Genomic DNA, 20,554 nt, shown 5'->3' on the forward strand with positions numbered 1-20,554 from the left:
GAAACCCAAAACGCTAATTCCAAGGAATATATGCACCACTGCGTTTACTGCAGCGTTATTTACAATAGCCAAGATCTGGAAGCAACCCAAGTGCCCATCAGCTGATGAGTGGATAAAAAAGTTGTGGCACATTTACACAATGGAATACTACTCGGCTGTAAAGAAGAAGGAAATTTTACCCTTTGGGACAGCATGGATGGACTTGGAAAACATTATGCTAAATGAAATAAGACAGTCAGAAAAATACAAGCACCATGATTTCACTCATATGTGGAATCCAATGAACAGAATGAACTAACAAGCAAAACACAGACTCATAGATAGAGAGCAGGCTGACAGCTGTCAGGGGGTAGAGGGGTTGGGTGGGAAGGGTGGAGGGATTGAGCAAAAAGAGAAAGAAAGTACTCATGGACACGGACAACAATGTGGGGATTGCAGGGGGAGGGGAGGTGGATGGAGGTGGAGGAGGGATAAATGGTGATGGAAAAAAAAGCTATAAAAAAGGCACGAATTACAAATATAAAGAAGGGAAAGGTGTCCTAGGGATGTCAGAGAAATTAAACACAAGTAAAAGTATTGTAAATAATTTTATGAAAGTACATTAAAAGATTTAATTAAGTCTGGGAAAAATCTTAGGAAAATAGTTTTTCAAAGCTATTTCCAGTAGAAAACATAGTCTAATAACTGTTTACAAAACTAAATCAATAGTCAAGAAAATCTAGGACCAGATGGCTTCACTTGTTGAGTTCTACCAAATATTTAAGAAATTAATCTAATCTTAAATTGTAAAAAATAAAATAAAATACTCTCAAGATAAACTTGATACCAAAACCTAAACAAAAATTCTCATGAGAAAGAAAATTATAATCATTCTGTCATGAGATTACATGCAAAAAATCTTTTTTTAAAAAATACGTCTTTATTGATGTCAGAGAGGAAGGAAGAGGGAGAGAAACATCAATGATGAGAGAGTCAATAATCAGCTGCCTCCTACATGCCCCCTACTGGGGAGTGAGCCTACAACCTGGGCATGTGCCCTGACCGGGAATCAAACCGCAATCTCCTAGTCAATGCTCAACCACTGAGCCATGCTAGCCAGGCACATGTAAAAAATCTTAAAGAAAATATTACAGAATTAAGACTACACTAGGAAATCAATGTAATTTACCATATTGACAAAGTAAAGGAGAAAAAACATAATAACCTCAATAGATCCAGAAAAGCACAAAGAGAGAGAGAACTTATGGACATGGGCAACAGTGTGGTGATGGCGAGGTGAGGGGTGAGGGAGAAGAGGGCATGGGGGGATAAATGGTGATGGGGAAAATTAAAGTTTAAAAAAAGAATGCTAGGGCAATTGGTTAACAGTGTGGAAAGAAATGAAACTGGACTCCTGTTCACACCATTCACAAAAATTATAATTATTTTTAGTAATATAATTATTTAAAATAAATGCAAATATCTATTACCTTGTAAAATAATAGCTTATTTACCCAATCTTTGAAAGGCAAAATTTTAAAACTCTCAGAAGAAATTACTGGAGAATTTTTTTATAAGTTGAGGGTAGTGTATCAGTCTAAATTCAATCAGAGAAGCCAAACCACTAGAATGTGTAACTATGTGTATATGGGTGGTTATTTATGTGCTTGTAAAAAATATTGCTCCAGGAATCTGGCCATCTTGCCTCCTTGTGAGGAGCTATTTTCTTCCCATCTGATCCTGGAACTTGCAAGTCCACAGGGCAGGAAGTCAGGAAGATTAATGTGGCATGAAGGAGAGCGAGAACAGGCTGGAGCACACAAGGACAAGCTGAAGGCCATGGGGCAGATTGCTATCTGTGTCAGCTCTTGGTGTCTCTAACCTAGATGGTAAGCATGTCCTCCAGGAAGCAGGATTCTTTGTAACAGAGATAAACATAGTCACCTGACCGAGCAGGAGAGGCTAAAGAAAGATCTAGGAGATGTCCTTTCAGACCTGGCCATGCCTCATGCCTACGGGATGAGCCAGTAGATGAGAGACAATGTGTGTGAGCTACAAAATGCTCTTCGCCTTTGCCCTGCAAGTCCTCCACAAGCGTCTCTAACCAGAAATATATGCAAAGGGAAATTCTGGGAAATGTAGTTCAGCCTAGCCAAGCTGACAGTACAAAGGCTCCCAGAAACAGGAATATTTTTCTTAAAGAACACAATGACCAGTTGTAATAGTATATGTTTAAGTAATTTTATTCAAAAAAAAAAAAAAAAAAGGTAAGATGCACATTTTCAGGGCTCTTGAATGTTTGTGAATATCTTTTTCTTAATATCGTATGTTATTCAAAACATAGATATGTAAAAAAGTCTTGATTTATATTTTCTCTCTCAGAACTCTGTAAAAGTTGTGGTTTTTTCCCTTAGTGTTACTGAAACAAAAGTAGAAATTCTTGAAAGCTTTTGACTCCGTTAGTAACATTACTTTTTGTCTGAATAGTTCACATTCTTTGTCCTCATAGTCCAAACCTTTTGTCAAAACTTGTGGGTATAGTTTTTGTGACAGATGTTATCAGTAACCTACCCGGAACGACTCCCTTTTTTCTTCACCAACAGTAATTAAATTTCGTCTGAACAATTTTCTCAGCCTTTATTGCAAACAGTTTGGCCAGTAATCCAGTAACACATGAAGAGAGGTTCTTCTTTCCTAACAGATCTCCTCATGACTTTTTTTTTCCTGCCCTGGAAACTAGACTGGGCCATTGTAGGTGAAGTGCCTTCATGTGACCATTCATTCTGTATTTTTGTTTACTGAACAGAACAGTCAAAAAGCTCTCCCCTCCCTTACTTGGGTGCAGCTTAAACTCAATTGTATGTCAACATATAATAACAGAATTAAGTAAAATATGCAGAATGTTGATGATAATGAGGGCTATGGGGAAAAAAATATTAGAATATGGAATTCCAGGAGGCTTTTGGGTGCAAAATTAAGCAGGGTGGTGGAGAATGCTTCACTGATAAGGTGACAGTTTAGTAAAGACAGAAAGAAAAAGCACGGCCATGCAGTTGGTTACAGGAGGAACAGGTGGTAGTGAGAAAACAAGGCGAAGGCCTGAGGGAGGAATGTGCCTGCGACATTGAAGGAGCAGGAAGCAACTCGTCTAGCTGAAATTCAGAGGGGATGGGGAGAGAGGAGACGGGGACAATTAGTGCAGGGCTTTTAGGTCATTGTGTATTATTTGACATTGACTTTGAGTAGGATAGAAAACCACTAGAGGGTTTAAAACAGGAGAGGGAATGTTCTCATTTACACTTTTAAAGCTTTTGTTTTTAAACTTTTTGTTTTGATCTAATTTTAGACTTACAGAAAAGTTGCAAAAGTAGTAGTTTGCTTACATGTCTTATCCCATTATATGCCTAATGCCAACACTTTACATCAAGAACAGAAAATTAACATTGGTGCAATATTAACTAAAATACATTCAAATTTCACATTTTTTTCATTTCTTTTTTTTCTGTTCCAGAATCCCATTCTAGGTCCCACAATGTACGTTTTTGGGTTTTTCTCTCCCTTTCTTAGTCTCTTGCAATCTGCAAGTTCTTCTCTCTTTCCCTTGTCTTTTATGACCCTGAGACTTTGGAAGAATACTAATCAGTTATTTTTCAACCACTCTCCTATCAGTGGGCATTGAGGTTGTTTCCAGTACTGTGCCATTAAAAACAGTATTGTAATTAATAAACTGCTTAATATTTTTCATATTGGTGGAGGCATATGTTCAGGATAGATTCTTAAAAACAGAATTGCTGGTCCTATTGGTTGAAAGGTAAATACATGTCACTTCGTTAGACACTGCCAAATTTCTCTCGACTAGAATTGTAACAAACTGTATTCCCGTCCACAATGTCCTCGCAGCCTTGTAACAGAACGTGTTGTCATATTCTTAAATCTTTCCCAGCCTGACCAAAGAGAAATGGTATCCGAGTGCTTTTAACTTGCATTTATCCGATTTTGAATCCATTTTTGAACACTTTCATGTTTGAAGATCATTTTTGTATCTTTTATGGTGAATTGTCTGTTCATGTATTTTTCCCATTGTTCTATTGGGTTTTGGGTCCTTTCCCCCCTCCTTCTACTTTTAACAAAATCACTTGGCTATTATGCCGAGTACAGGTTGTAGAACACTGGTGGCAGGGAGACAGTTCGTTATTTCAATAACCCAGATGATATAAAGCAAGGTAGTCACAGTAGAGGTGGTGAGCCATGATCAGATTCCAGATATAATATGAATGTAAACCAAGAACATTTCCTAACAGTCTCATTGTAGGATATAAAGAAAAAAGAAATCAAGGTGGACTCCCAAGTGTTTCTACTTGAGTAAGTGAAAGCCTGGATTTGGATTTGTCATTAACTGAAGTACAGAGCTTGATTGAGGCAAATTTGGGGTAAGGATGATAACAGAAGCTGGGGTTGGCCTATGTTCATTTTGAGATGCCCATTCGACTTTTTAAAAATTTTTTAAAATATGTATCTTTATTGATTTCAGAGGGAGGAAGAGGGAGAGAGAGAGAAACATCAATGATGAGAGAGTCATTGATCGGCTGCCTCCTGCATGCCCCACACTGGGGATCGAGCCCGCAACCCGGGCATCTGCCCTGACCAAGAATCGAACCGTGATCTCCGGTGTCATAGGCAGGTGCTCTACTGCTGAGCCAGCCAGCGGACTTTTAAGTGGAGATGTCAAGAAGGCTTTTGAAGATACAATGTTGGAGTTCCCAGATATAGATGGCATTTTGATCCATGAGAACCAGACGAGATCATCTCAAGTGAGTAGAGATGTAAAATAAACTCCAACATTACCGAAATCATAGAGAAGGGAAGGAATCAGCCAAAGAGATTGAGAAGGAGCAACCAATAAGGTACAGTAGTAAGAAAACAAGACGACAGTGTCATGGAAACAGAGCAAAGGACAACTTTCAATGACAGTCTGATAAAGTGTCCACTGACCATAAGACAGCAATTGTTGGAGACTTTGGGGAAAAAACCACCCAGCTTTAGTGGAGTGGTAAAGATAAAATCCCAATTCAAGTGAATTTCAGAATGAGGAGTAGGAGTTTCAGAACATCGGCATAGACATATTATGGGAATTTTGTTGTAAAGAATTCAAACCACATTTTGTATCATAAAATACAATGAAAAGAAATATGCGTGCTTGAGGATTTCATGAGCAGCAAAACCTTAATAAGCAAGAAGCAGAAAACTCAAAAGGAGAAAGGCTAAAACAAATGGGTAAAAACTAAAAGAAATGAAATGGAAGATGGATGCACGTAAGAGAAATAAACCAGTCACTGAGTAAAATATTTTGAATAACTCATTCCATGCACATGAATGTCCACAACAGACACATCTATAAAGACTAAAAAGTGTATTAACAGCTCCTAAGGCTGGAGGGAGGAGGTTCAGGGGAGTGATTGCTAATTACTATGAGGTTTAGGGTGGGGGTGGCAGTGACGAAAATGTTGTAAAATTAGATGTTGATGTTGCAGAAACTGTGAATAAAAGTCACTGAACCATACACTTTAAAAGAGTGAATTTTTTGATACATAAATTATGTCAATAAAGCTGTTACAAAAAACAAAAGACAAGAGAATCTAGTTGATAATGACTTTGTATTTGTTCTACTTCTCAGTCTTTTCTGTCAATGTACAGGTTTATTTTACCTTACTTTCGGGGATCTGTTAATCATTTTTAAAAATAATCTTTTCTTCCTTCCCCGTTATCCCTATCTCCCCTCCCTCCACTTCCAAACTCTCCAAATCAAAGATAATCAGATAGAAAACTGTTTGCCTCTTTAAAAAAAAACACCACACATTTGACATCTTTAAAAAGTATTAAATGTGGTCATTGTTCATATTTACTTTTTACACAGTCCAACTTACATATTTCAAAAAAGAAGCATTTGCCTAGAAATAACATATCACGTTAAGTAAACAATACATTATATAGCCTGAATTCTAAAATTCATTTTGGGTTATATAAAGCTATTTTGTAAAAGTTACAAAACAAGTGTCCCTCAGTCTTAAGAAATGTTTAAATTTTTAAATAATGCTGCTATAATACATCTTTTCCATGAAATTAAAAAAGAATTACAATGATGAGCAGAAGGTATCAACACTTCATGGATAAAGGGACTAAGTGAGTACATATACAATCCCAGTGGCAAAGCTAAGTTTGGAGCTGATTTCTTCTCCTGGGTTGTATAATTTTAAGAGTATACCTGAGCAATTTAGCTAAAGATACAAACAATAACAAAAATCCTGCACGAATATTCAAACTTGGGGAATTCTAGTTAAAAATAAAACAAACAAAAAATTAAGACAATTTTTCCTTCCAAAAAAAGCTTTAGATATCCCATGCAGATTATTGAAGTTATATGTGAATCAACCTTTTCTGCATTCCTTAAACAAAATTTTATAATCAACTGATGAAAAAACAAACTTCATATTCAAAGACACTTTCAGAATGCATCTATAGTTAGTTAACTTAATGCAAAAACATATGGTAAAAACGAAGCTAATTCACTGAAGTCTTTACGTATAGCAACATTTTATTATTTTTGGTGCATCTTCTTGCGCATTTCTTCAAGGGCTGCTTCTTTCTCTCTCAGCATCTGCTTAAGTCTTCGTATTTTTTCATCCCGAATGGTTTCCTCTAACTCTGGTGGTGTCATGGGAAAAATATCTTCAGTATAATTTTTAGTAAAGGAATGACTTTGTCCAAAATCTGCATTTGAACTCAATGCAGCTTTCTCCTGGTTCTCACGGGTACAGTGTTCCACCTCAGTTCTCCTGTCATCTCTGGTTTTGCTGCAGGTTGTAACGACGTTATGGTGTGATACATCTGAAGTTGGTAAAATACAGCTAATGAGTTGGGAACTGGTGACATTAGTTCCTCCATTTAAAGCTGTGTTATAAGCATTCTCGGTTTTTCTCTTCTTTGTGTGATCCATCTTCTTAATGGTTTTTGCTTTTCTTTTCTTATCAAAATCCTGTTGCAATGTTGAGTATGATTCCAATGGAAAAGTAAATTATTAGTACCATTTATAGAGTGTGCTCTGGAATTTAACAAGTTTGTAGGTACAAATACATAGTAATTAAATTCAACTCAACAAAATATATTGAGAACAACTGCAAGAGATTAATATTTATGGCATCAAAAAAACAGCAATGCCCCAATGACTTTCACTGAGAATAAATTACTGAATTCACATTTTCCTGCTTAAGTATTAGAATCTATACTGATCTACTACCAAAATATAATAGCCATTTGTGAAGAACCTGAGAATTAGAATAGATTTAGTTTTTTCCCTTTTAATGGTAGGCACATAGTAAAGATTTTCATTAAGAAAGACTGATCTCTGATCCTATAAGTAGAATAATAGTAGACAAAGTTACAGGGATGCTTCTTTTCACCATTGTTGACCATGTAGATTTCTTAAGATGTTGGTATTAAGAGTAATCCTGCAATGAACATCTGCATGTTTACATTTTCCCTACACTTGGATTCTTTATTTTAGATAGGGTCTCCACAGTAGTATAACTAATTAAAAAGCGATGGCCACCCAAAAATAAAAAGCTATGGCCACTTCCTTATAATTTTATGATGAAAAAATAAACAGTGGGTGAATAAATACACTTACCATTAATTAACCAGGGATGCATTTTTACCTGTGTATATATGGTTCTTTTTAACACCATTCTGGTATAATACATAGATATTAGATATGCAAAGTTGGTAACTATTATTAAAACATAAGACTCAGAAAACAAATCAAGAAAATTAACACACTCATCTCTCTCTGGAGTACCTACAAAGAACACTTGAAAATCTATTACCTGTTTTCTCTCTTCCTCCTTCACTATAAACTTTGTCTCTCTGTCACTCTTCACCAAACTCCTAAAGGAATCAAAACCTTCTCCAGCATGCAAATGGTCAGGAATCCGAGTAAGGCATATTCTCAAATCTTTAGTGAGACCAAATAGCTTTTTAAATTCAGCATCAGTCTTCAGATATGCCTTATTGCTTCCTCCTTGAGAATTTTTCTTGTCATTTCTTTCTTGAGTAACTTTTCCTAATGTTGATGCCATCTCACTCTGGATCTGAAATTAGGAAAAGAAAACACACAAACAATACTGCCCATTACTTAAGCTATTTTATCAGACTGGCAACTAAGTGATTACCTCATCTTACTTCAAGCATGCTTTAAAGTCCTAAATGGTTGGTTTGCATTACCCTTGCTTTACCACCCTCACTCGGAAAACTGAACTGAACTGAATACACTTAAAATGTTCCCACGGAATTTCTCATTTACTTCACTTTCTCACACTAGAAAGGTAACAGGCACTCAGTTCTCAAACAACTGAAATGAGAATACAGACTAATGACAAGTTAGAAATAACCTATGTGACATTAATTAGACATTATAGTCTTCTGAAAAAGTCTTATGCCTTTAACAAATCTTATATTTAATCAGAATTTACCTCCTTACATCTCTGGAGTTCAATAAATTCTGAACTGAAAGGTGAGAAACACTGGCATTTTTAAACAGACCTCTAAGTGAGGAAAAAGTGGGTACAAATATTTAGTTAGCACAGAAACACTATCTTAAGTAGAACAGAAAGGTCCTATGTGGGTATGTTGGATAATTGGATGAGGAATCAGAAAGGGCTTAAAAAAAAGGGAAAACTTGTCTACTAAAAAAATCCAATCATAGAGGTTGATAATCCTATTTCCACAAATGACTTGAAAGGTACTGATTGTCCTACCCTTTCCACCATCTACCCTGAAAAATTGCCAGATAACTATATTCCACCACAAAACAAGCAAAACCCTCCAGCTCTCCTATATGCATAATATTGATCTCTTCATATACTAAAAGTAGGCTATTAAATATCTATGTAGCCATGTATATGTATGCATGCGTGTACAAATGTGTGCATATATGCACAATTTTACTGAGCTTTTAATTCACATTATTCCTCTCCCAACTCTTCTAAACCTTGTTGCTCTGTGACTTCAATTTTGTTTTAAAGATTTAGGAATGCCTAATGATTCAAGACAAAGATATTGCTTGGACTCTCAATTATACTCCTCAAACATTTCCTTCAGATAAAAGCTTTGACTTAAGTAAGCATTCATGTGTGTATGGTATGTGTGTGATGGAGTGGAGGATGGGAGAAGAGGGGAGAAAGGTATTATAGATAACTCTGACAATTAAAAAAGAAAAATTTTCTATATAGATAAAAACACCACCCTGGCATGGGAAAATTACCTTTGGTTCTTGGTCTCTGAAAACACACTGTTGTGAAGTAATACTTGTTGCATCAACAGAGGAACTTATTTTCTCTATGCTCTGGATGATATTTTCTTTTTGGGGGGCATTTTGTCCTGTACTAAGTCCATGTGGAAAGTCTGCCTTTATGAATAAAGTCTTACTCTGTTTTAAGTAGTTAATGGATGGGTTCAGATTATTTGGGTTTAGGATAGAAAGAGATGGTGTCTCCACTTTTTTATTCTTCTCTGCCCTTAGCGTGGCCATGGAAGCAAGCTGGGTGTTTGAAAGTGATTTTGTCTCCATCTGGGAAGATTTATTTTTAGCCAAAACAAAATTGACAACCTCTCTGGATATTTCTGTGACTGGACTTGAACTCACTATCTGTGATACATCTTTTCTTGGTGGAATATCAGGAGAAACAGAATTCTGTTGATCAATTTGTGACGGCAAAACATCTGTCCCCTTTTTAGCCAACAGATAGATTTTCCCATTACACATAACCAAAGCATTATCTTTAATAGGCATACTTTTAGATTGTGCCCCACTAGGACTGATGGTACTCAATGGTGGCATATTTATAGTATTATCTCCCAAACTTTTCTTTTCTACAAAACTTTTTAAAATCTGTGAAGCCACATTATTTGAAGACTTAACAGGAACAAGAGATGGAGTACAAGGCTGTAGATTGTCTTGAAAAATCCATTTCACTGGAGCAGCTTGAGAGTGCTGACCACCTTTTAACTGGGTCTCTCTTGCAACCTTCACTGGAAGGTGTGTGGCATTTAGCATCACTGGTTTTGCTACTTCTGTAGCAGGTTTTGGGTAAATGTGTTGTAAGTTCTTGGTAACTACATTTTTCACTGTTTTTACAGGAGATACGTAAATAACAGATGGTATCTGGGAGGCCTCAATTGTTCCTGAGGTGCTTGTGGTGGTGGCTGCAAGTATCTTTTGCTGAACTGAAGGAGGCAATGACGTCGCTGGTACAGATTTCACTTCAGCATGGGCTGGAATCTGTAAATGATGCCCAGAAGGCAAAACTGGAGGTTTCACAGTCATTGGGAGGCTCTGAGTATTTACTAAAATATAAGATGAATCATTTTGTGTTGAGGAGGAAGAAACAGCCAATGTTTGCATGGCGAGTCCATCAATTTTCACACCATGACTCTGAACTTTAGAAACTGATGAGGTAAAAGTCTCAGATCCCACAGTAGTAACTCTAACTTTTTCTGCTGTATCTACTGTTCTTGTAAATAAATAGTTTGAAGAACTGGCTGGCTGAAAAATGGGCAATTGAGCTGATGATGCACTTGTGGAAGAGCTGGAAATCTGAGTCTGAAAAGTAACTTGAACTGGGCTTCCTGTATTCCCTTTCAAAGCATCAGACATAACTGAAGATTGAACTACTGGTATAAGATTTCCAGAGAAATTAGGAATTGGAAGTAATTGCAGAAGATTTTTTCCATCCGAGCCAACCGTCTGAACTACTTGGTACATGCAGCCTGAAACACTTAAAAGAACATGAGTAAATAAATACAACATACTACATGGTACATACATTTTATTTAAAACCAAATATTTGCAAATATTTAAAAATATATATATATAAAATATAATAAAAGTATGTTATTTGTCACTTTGATTTTTCAAAGTGAAATATTACAAAACAAAGATTTTGAAGAAGTAGAAGAAATAGTGAGAGATATGATCACAGCTTTTAGATTTCATATGATTAGGCAACAGGTATGAGAGAGGAACGTTTATTCCTAAAACTGTAAGTAGTTTTCTAATGTTTTACCCTATATAAAATTATGTCTACTAGAATATGCTCCTCAAACTATTTGCATCCTCTGCCTCCTTTTTCCTGGATTCTTTCCTCCTGTCCTCCTGCTTTACTTTTACTGACCGGATTCTCATTTTACTGCCTCCCTGCCCCAATCTGTTGTGTTCCTCCCACTGACAATGGCTCAAGCTCTACAGTTAGCCACCCTTCTTTTGCTAAGGCATCTCTTATGGCGATACCTTAGTGTGCCACATTTCTAGAGACTAAACTGAGTCACTCAAGTAGGAACCATTTTCTTCTTTGATTTATTAATTGTTCTCAGCACATCTGAAGTTTGGTGCTAAACAGTCCTTGGTATGGCAATTACTCATAATAGTTCCGATTGCCTGTCAATTGTTATATAACTGCAATGTCATTTCAGCTGAATGGCTTTCAATAAACGTGGAACACACTGAAAGTCAATCATTTTTTATTTTATTATTTATTTTAGTAATTTTTATAATCTAGCCAATTTTGATCTAGATACTTATGAGCTATTTCTTAGCACAGATTGTCTGATTTTTTTTAAAATCCCATACCAATCTCTGTATAATCAATTATTTGTAGATTTCTTGAATGCAGACACCTCAAGTTATTTATACCTGAAACTATCTTTCGTTCCTAAAAAATACCAAGACCTCATGGGACTCAAGGCACATGTTATTTCTCTACCTAGGTACTCCTCTCCCACCCATGTAACTCCAGTCTCAGCATAAATGATACTTCTCAAGTATCTGACCACCTTAACTACCCTTCCCCCTCCTTCATAGTCTAAAATATTACACCTGCTGATTTCCTTCATGGGACATATCACAAGTTGTCATCATGTCTTTATTAATCTGTTTGTTCGCTTGTCTGTAGACTGTCTCTCGTGCTCAATTCTAGCAATATGAGTGCAGAGCCAACGCCGTATAAAACCAGTGTGCCTTTATATGACTAAGATCAGTGAAGAAAAAAATGTAAGGGTAAAAAATAATAATCAGAATTCTCAAAAGTATAAAGGTGTGTATACTGCATATAGGTGTTTTTAAACCTTAGGTATTAATAAAAATCAAATCCAAAATCCTATACATCCTAGGAAGCACTGGAACACAGTTTTACCTTTCTGCAACCCAAAATAATATAACTACACCTTACAAATATTTAAAACAGCTTTCTGGCTACTTGATATTGCTTCAATATTTATATTTACTTTTGGTAAATGAAAAATTAATCTCTAAAGAGAAGCATGAACATAAAGAAAAGTGGGAATTCTTGTTTTTTGGGTTTGAAGAGGAAAACCCACCTCATCACCTCCCCACACCTGAAAAAGCATATATAAGCTGGATCAGAACTTAGCATCTTTTATGGTTCAGACATCAGGCTCAGGTATGGGAAAAGGGTCAGTAAAGTACAGCCTGTGGGCGAAATCTGGCCTCCTCCCTGATTTTGTGCAGTCCACAAGCTAAGAGTGGTTTTTATGTTTTAAATAATTTTAATTACAAGAATATTTTGTGATATAAAAATTTTATGAGATTCAAATTTCAGTATCCATAAATAAAGATTTATTAGTACACAGTTGTGCTCATTTTTTTTCATATACTGTATATGACTGCCTTCATGCTACAACAGCAGAGTTGAGTAGTTATGGCAGAGATCATATGGCCTGCCAAAGCCTAGAATATTTACTACCTGGCCCTTTACAGAAAATGTTTGCTTCCATCCCATCTAGTTCAAACCACAATCCCTAAAAGAACTTAAACTTCCTGGTACGTGGGCATGAAAATAGGTAATTATAACTGAGATAAATTATGTATTTAAATGAGTACAAAACTGCCCGCTGCGCCTTTTCTTAAAACATTCTCTTCCCAAGGCTTTCTGGATATGACACTCTCCTACCTCTGTAGTGACCCCTCAGTCTTCTTTGCCAATTCATCCCTACTTGAATCAACCTTCGAATGTTGGAATTCACCAAAGCTTAGACGGAATTCTTCTCTTTCTACTCTGTAAGCTTTCCCTAGATGATTTTACATGCATGACTTCAATTAAATTACCATTTGTGTAACAACAAGTCAAATATTCATCTTAGCTCTTTTGAGAGTCAGGCTTATATCTCCAGCTTCCCTCATGACATCTCCATTTAGAATCTCAAATGCACCTAAAACTCAACATGGCCTTTTCCAGTGTTTTTCACTCCTTTTGTAAATGGCATCCATTTATCTCAGATGTCTAAGTCAGAACAAGTAATTCCTGCTTTCTTACCATCTATATTCAATCACACAATCCTGTTGCTATTATCTCCTGTATCTCCCTTGATCTGTTCGTTTCTTTTCAAAATAACTGTTTCACTCTAGTCCAAGCAAACATCATCTCTGGCCTAGACTATTACAGTAGCTTTATAACTGATCCTTTCTTCAGTCATATCCTCTCCCCTTCAAACTGGCATGCTACAGATGGCCTTTCCCTGCTCAAAACATTTCAGTAGCTTCCCACTTTCTTTAAGCAGTAGAAAGAAAACAAGAGAGATTTTGAGGCAATGGAAACCAAAGGAAGAGAGTTTCAAGAAAATTGGGCAATTTTATTAAAAGTTTCTGAGAGGCCAAGTAGAACACAGATTTAAAAATGTACACTGGAATGAATGGCACGTGTCATTGATGGCTTTAAAAGAGCACTTTGGTGGGGAAAGAAGTTGCTGAAGCGTGAATATGGAGAAAAGATATGAAGAGAGCAAGTATAAGAGCGGGTACAGACAACTCTCTTACGAACTTTCACTGTAAAGGGAAGAGAAAGGCTGGCAAACAGCCGGAGGCTAAAAACAGGGTGAAAGGTCTTCCCTCTTTTTTTTTTTTAAAGCTTCGAATAACCAGAGCATGTATGAATGCTCAAGTGAGTCATCAAGAGGAAGAGACTGGTAGTAAAAGAAGATAGCAGGGTAATTAAGTGTAAGGTTTGATAAGAAGGTAGGAAATGGGAACCAGAAGACAGGGTGGAGGGACTGAACCTTAGAGCTGGAGAAACATCTCCTTTTGTTGGAACTGGAAGAGACGTTACTAGGTACATTTGCAGGTAAGTTTATAGCTTTGGTGTCAGAAGGTTGAGGTAGTTCTTTTTTGTTGTTGTTAATCCTCACACAAGGATATTTTTTCCACTGATTTTAGAGAGAGTGGGAGGGGGAGGGACAGAGAGAGAGAGACATCGAATCTGTTGAATCGATGTGAGAGAGAGACATCGATTAGTTGCCTCCCACACTTGGACTCAGGGGCCGGGGACCAAGCCTGCAATGGAAGTACGTGCCCTTGACTGGTATCGAACCCATGACCTTTCAGTCTGTGGGCTAGAGCTCTAACTACTGAGCCAAACCAGCCAGGGCAAAAGGTTGAGGTAATTCTGAGCTAAGGGCTTTTATTTTGTCTATGAAAAAGGGCATGATATCATCTGCTAAGAATAAGAGCAAAAACAGAGAGATCTGAGGAGAATCAAAAAGATTTGGAACAGTCTTTGTTCGAGAATCAGATGAGCTAAGAAAATCTATTTTCAGCCCGGCCGGGCATGGCTCAGCGGTTGAGCATCAACCTATGATCCAGGAGATTGAGGTTCGATTTCGGTCAGGGCACATGCCCGAGTTTCGGGCTCGATCCCCAGCAGGGGGCATGCAGGAGGCAGCGCATCAATGACTCTCATCATTGATGTTTCTCTCTCTCTCCCTGAAATCAATAGATATATTAAAAATATATATGTATATGATCCAACTGATTCTCCAGGAAAGTACAGTAGGGTGCCTTGGTTTTTGAACATCTCTGTCGATGAACACTTCGGTTTATGAACTCGGTAAACCCGGAAGCAAATGCTTCGGTTTTCGAACATGCCTCAGAAGTCGAACATGCCACACAGCTTCCGCTGAGGGCAAGATCCTGAGGCCTAGCTGTTGGCTGTTGATCTCTCGGTCTTCTGGAACGGATTGCATTCGAAAACCGAGGTACCACTATAACTGCTTTCCAGAACAAAATTTTAAAAAAAGAAAATCTATTTTCAAATATAATCACTGATCTTTTTTCATCTCTTCTCTTCTCTCCCCTCCAAAAAAGGAAAATATAGCTTCTTCTATGTCAGTGTATCAGTAGAAATTCACACAATCTACCAGAGACCATAAATTCCTTAAAGGTAGATTATCCTATTTATATCCATATCCTCTACACCTAATACAGCAACTGGAACACTGTAGGCAATGTAGCTGAGTTGAATTCTACAAACTATAATAAAAAATAAAAAAAATCCATGATTTCCTAGTAACAAATGGAATGAGTTCTAAAAATTAAACTGAAATGCAAAATGCTAACAAGAAAAGTGATAAATCAGGGTGAAATTCATACTTCTTCAATCAATATACTTTTTTTTCAGATCTAGAAGAGACTTTCCATTTAAGAGACTAACTAAAAACCCTATAAAGTTTCTGTTATCTTAAAGATCACATTCTGCTACCTAATGTCAGAACTCAAACTAGAATCAGACTGTGTATCCCATGCTCTGGTTCAGTCACTTGAAAAGAAACATGAACATGCTAATTAGCTTAAACCAGCTGGGGTTTGAACTGAAACTCCATCAGAAAAATAACACAGTTTAAGGCTTTAAAAGAGAAAACAGGGATACAATAGAAAGATTATGGGCTTCTAGTCTCTACTCTTCCAATTATTAGTTGACTGACTGGTAAATTTACTTAATGTCTTTGAATCTGTCTCTTCATTTGTTAAATGGGGCAATAGACTTGCTCTGAGAAGTAAATGAAGGAACTGGCTGGGACTAAGATAACCAATATATACCATTAATATGTACTTGGGGTCCAAGAATAGGCAAATTAATCAGTCTTGAAAACATGAGAACTTTAATAAAAGGTATATTAAACATATATATATTATATAATTGACACCTTTTACTAATCCAATATTGGTATGAAGCACTCACGTATTAGAAATGGAATGATAAAAATTTTGCTGGCTAATAAACATTTTGTAGATATTTTTGCAAAATATATTTTTTCAACTGCTAAGAGATCTTTTTCCATATTACTATTTAACATTGTGTACTTACATAATATACATAAGTACATAATGTAATAATATATATACCATATGTTATATACATAATAGATACTATAACAAATACTCATCATTAATCTAATCCTAATGAACAGACCAGCAAGGTGGGTATTGTCATTCCTATTTTACAGTTGAGAAAGAAGAGGTTTAATAATATTAAATAATGTATTCAGAATTACATGCTCTCTTGGGCAATCTCATCCATTTTCTTGTTTACTTTAGCATAACCCCAATATATCAGGGTCCAAAAAGTTCAACTGCATAAAATGAGAGATTAATGAAAAATAGATTTCAGCTAGCCTGCATGCTATGTCTGTCTCTCTTTCTCACACACACATCACAAAAGTAAACATAACACCTACACTGTATAAAACCAAATGCACACTAAATTGGCAATGGAACATTATTTAACCAAAGCAAGCCCCCAGCTAAGGACACTCATTTTAACTTCCCATTTAAGAACAAAGGGTTAAAGGCGGATAGAAGCCAACTGACAATCACATGACATCCTAATTCCTATTATTGTGGGATGTGTTATCATGGGCTTTTATTATAATACCTCTAAGCTGATGGCTCACAAGCCTTTATTTTCAGCTGAGTTTCAGATTCAAATCTCTCTCAGATGGCTTTCTTGACAAGTTCCTCATCTCAATTTACTAGTATCTACCCAGAAAACTGGCATCACAATAGATTCTCTTTTCTTCCTGCCAATTCACTAACAAGGTCTGCCTACTGTCTCTGCTATATTTCTTTGAATCCAACCTTTACTTTATATCAGGTAGTTCAGGCCCTAAGCATCGTGAAAGGACAACTAAAGTAGAATCTTTAGATGCCTGATCCCTCACCCTCAAATCCAAACTACCATCAGTTATCTAAAATGCACAGGTGACCATGACAGTCCTTTTCTTAAATCCTCTAATCTCTAAGAGATAGTCTAATGTCTTTAGCAGGGCAAACCAAACCCTTACATGCTATCTATCCTGCTTGTAGTACAGAATCAAACAATACTAATTATTAATAAGCCATACTGGTACTTTATTTTACCAATTCCCTCTGCCTGCGCATAGCATGCATTCCTCTTTTTTGTTAATCCTCACCCAAGGATATTTTTTTCCACTGATTTTTTTAGAGAGTGGAATGAAGGGAGGGGGAAAGAGAAACATTGATGTGAGGCACCTCGATCGAACCCGCAACCCAAGTACATGCCCTTGACCAGGAATCAAACCCAAGACCCTTCAGTGTGCAGTCGACACTCTAACCACTGAGCAACACGGGCCAGGGCACCTGCATTCATTTCTAATTGAACAGCTGATACTTACATTCCCCAACTCAACTGCTCTAGAAACCTTTCCTACAATTCTCGTTCTCTATGCCCTAATAACATCCTGTGCACAACACTATTAAAAAAATGTTAACACATCATTCCCCTCTAGACTGTAAGGTTTTTCAGTCATGGCCTGTACCCTATTCTTTAATTGGTCTCTCCGTTTAGCACAGTCTATCACAGAGTAGGCACTCATTGAATGCTACCAAATGTTTGAAATATACTGATAGTAAGTGGTGAGCTAGGATATAAACCTAGGTCTCTATTATCTCCAGTTTACCTTCTTTCCACTCTACTATTCTGACTCCTGCTTTGCTCTTTATTAATAAAGCCTAAATCAGTCCTAGCCGGTTTGGCTCAGTAATTAAAGCATCAGCCCTTGGGCTGCAAGGGTCCCGGGTTCAATTATAACCAAGGGCATGTACCTCGGTTGCAGGCTCAATCCCTGAACCTGGTTGTCTAAACAATAACCTTTCTGTATCACATTACTACAAAAAAATTATAAAAGGAAAGCAGTAACTCAAGAAAATTCAAGTATCTATAGAAAACAAAACAGAAATCATAGTCATTTTAAATTTATGAAGAAAACAATTTAGTATCATCAAAAATATTATCAAAAATATAAGAAAACAAAGTTTCCAATCAAGAACTGACAGTAATCAAATTACTTACAAAATTCTATTTTGAATGCAGACTGTTACTTACAAAAGAGAATAGAATCTAATATGCAACCAATAACCAAAGTAAGTGGTTTGAAGAAATAAATGCATTTGAAGATGAAAACAATGCATAAATCAATGAGTCAATGAACTCCAAGTGACTTATGAATGTAATCAAAACGTAATTCAATCTGCAATGTCTTATGAAATGCCAAAAAGAGACAGTCAAAGGGTTAGAAACAGGATGAAAAAGTTAAAAGTACACCATAAATAAAAATGGAAAGTTCTTACTCTTATTTCTGATGTTAAGAACAAATGCAATCCTGAAACAAATTGTGTTAAGTTAGGGTAAGTCAGATGTCACCAATATCGAGGTACTAAAACAAGGCAAAAGGCATAAAGTCATTAAAAAGTAATCTTACTTTTGCAGATCCACACAGAGCACTCTCTCTGCCTCTCCTGGCAACATCCACCAAAAATAACCCAACGACCAACATACAAACACAAAATCTGGCTCTTTTGATGGTTTGAAACACAATAGTTCTTTCTTGGCAGTTCTTCAATATTATATTGTTTCAGCTCACCGCATTTTAGAATGTTACGCAAGCTTTTTAAAAGTCTTTATTACAATCAGGTTTTGAATCTACTTGTAATGAAAGGAAACCTACTTCTTCAGCCACAATTCGTACGGAAGTAACGCTGTATTCTTATAACAAGAAGAACATTAAAATAGCGCTTTTCTACTTTTCCTATTTTACATATATTCACTCTTTTAATCCTTAAACTACCTCTAGGCGGCCTTATTTACAGAATGAAAACCGAGGTACTTAGCCTCACGAAGCTAGGATTCAACCTAGGCAGTTTGATTTTCTTCGTTAATCCTCTTGCATGAATTTTAACATCTTAACTTCCATGCTTTTCTTCTTCACATTTTCCTTCTGCAGAGACCCATTAACTTTTTTTGTCACCACTTATTACAGGTCCACTAACCGTGGAGTGAGTGAACAACTTCAAACATTCTACCGGAGCTAACAGTTTTGTTCCCGTTTCACTTGTCGATTAATAGAAGCTTCAAAAACAAAAACAAAAACAAACAAAAAAAAAAACTACTGAGTTAGGGATAAACAACTTTCTAAATTTACGAATCAGTACGTCTTTAACACCGGCATCTCCCCACCTCAAACACAGTTCTTTCACATAGACATCCAGTTAGAGACGGCATTCGCTCTACCCTGCTTCAAAGGCGCTGTTCCAAAAGCCTGGTTTTTACATGAGAATTTCCGGGTGTTTTGGTTTTTTTTTTTTTTTTGGTTTTGGTTTAACTTCTCTTTCTCTCCACATAAAGCTGTTATTTGAAATTTTTAAAACAATCGATTCCCTTATTCTAGGACAATTTTTCCGTTTCTAAATTCATATACGCTTATCAACGACACAAACACCTCCTGCGCTCCTCACTCCCTGAAACGAGGGCTATTTTCACTGCGGGTCCAGCGCCACCTAGGCTGTACTTGCTACTCCGCGCAGGTCGCCGCTTGTTTTTCCTGCGAGTGCGCGAGAACCTTCCAGAAGGGTTCGGTCACACAGGAGCGTCGGCCATGTTGGTTTTCCTCGCCCGTGGAGCTCTATTCTGTCCGCCTATGAACGCGGAGACGCCGGGGCGGGGGCCGGCCGCGTTCGGCTCCGAGGAGGGTTTAGGTTTCCCAGGAGGATGCGCTCTAAGGGCTCTAACCGCCCGAGAGGCGAGCGCCTCCCCTGAGGCGGCTCCCCCCGCGGGGCGCGCTCCTCCGAACGGCGGGGTGACAGGAAACGACGGCCGACTCCACATCCTGCCGAGAGACGGGCGCGGGGCGGGCGTGCGGAGGGAGGTCGGAAACCTGTACTTACCAGTGCGAGGCGCTGCCCGACTTTTCCTCGGCGGCTTTCAAGAAGACTCCCTGTAGGTTATTGGACATTTTAGCGGGGTGGGAGGGGCCAGCACATCCAACAAAGTGGGCAGTGGGGGACCGGGGTCCTCCAGGGGGCGAGAATCGGCAAAAAAAAAAAAAAAAAAAAAGGTTGGGGGGGCAGCCGCCCCGCAGGAACTCTGACGGGGGTGCGAAGCTGAAAAGAGGGCGATGAGGAGTTTCTCCAGAGGGCGTAGCTCCGAGCCTCGGAGGGAGGCGGCGCAGCCACCGGAAACGGAAGAATGGGACGCGGCCGCCGGCGCCCGGCCGGCCCAGGGCTTGGAGAGAATCAGCCCGAGTCTCCGCCCCCCAAGGCTCACCGCTTCGCTCCAGAGCCCGGCGGAGTCGGCGCAGGAGGCGTGGCCTTAGTGGCACCGCCCCCAGCGGGGCCGGGTCCTCGGTGAAGACCGCGCCCACTGAGGCCGCCAGCCGAAGC

General features: G+C 37.9%; 1 protein-coding gene across 7 annotated transcripts; it reads right to left on the bottom strand.

Moving 5' to 3' along the window:
- Positions 1 to 5,844: 5,844 nt before the first annotated feature.
- Positions 5,845 to 20,214, bottom strand: LRIF1 (ligand dependent nuclear receptor interacting factor 1). 7 transcript variants are annotated; one of them, XM_016223435.2, is made up of 5 exons: positions 20,060 to 20,138; positions 19,166 to 19,244; positions 9,296 to 10,800; positions 7,860 to 8,123; positions 5,845 to 7,012 (listed from the first exon to the last, which is right to left on the bottom strand). In XM_016223435.2, exons 2-5 carry the CDS (start codon positions 19,191 to 19,193, stop codon positions 6,575 to 6,577), a joined length of 2,235 nt encoding a protein of 744 aa, XP_016078921.2. In that variant the 5' UTR covers positions 19,194 to 19,244; positions 20,060 to 20,138; the 3' UTR covers positions 5,845 to 6,574. The 7 variants fall into 7 exon arrangements, with proteins under 7 accessions (XP_016078921.2, XP_016078918.2, XP_016078923.2 ...); XM_016223432.2 differs by lacking the exon at positions 19,166 to 19,244 and having other exon boundaries at positions 9,296 to 10,808; positions 20,060 to 20,214; XM_016223437.2 differs by lacking the exon at positions 19,166 to 19,244 and having other exon boundaries at positions 20,060 to 20,139.
- Between the last annotated feature and the right edge of the window lie 340 nt (positions 20,215 to 20,554).

Source organism: Miniopterus natalensis, chromosome 19 (genome assembly GCF_054644295.1).
Source record: "Miniopterus natalensis isolate mMinNat1 chromosome 19, mMinNat1.hap1, whole genome shotgun sequence".
In the NCBI taxonomy this organism is placed as follows: Eukaryota; Metazoa; Chordata; class Mammalia; order Chiroptera; family Miniopteridae; genus Miniopterus; species Miniopterus natalensis.

What these genes read in the sequence shown, in the direction of transcription:
- LRIF1 (XM_016223432.2), bottom strand. Translation starts at nt 20,127, where the DNA reads ATGTCCAATAACCTACAGGGAGTCTTCTTGAAAGCCGCCGAGGAAAAG. An exon ending in TCAGAGACCAAGAACCAAAG is followed by an intron (nt 8,124 to 9,295) that starts GTAATTTTCCCA and finishes TCCTAATTTCAG; the next exon opens with ATCCAGAGTGAGATGGCATC. An exon ending in AGGAGGAAGAGAGAAAACAG is followed by an intron (nt 7,013 to 7,859) that starts GTAATAGATTTT and finishes ACATTGCAACAG; the next exon opens with GATTTTGATAAGAAAAGAAA.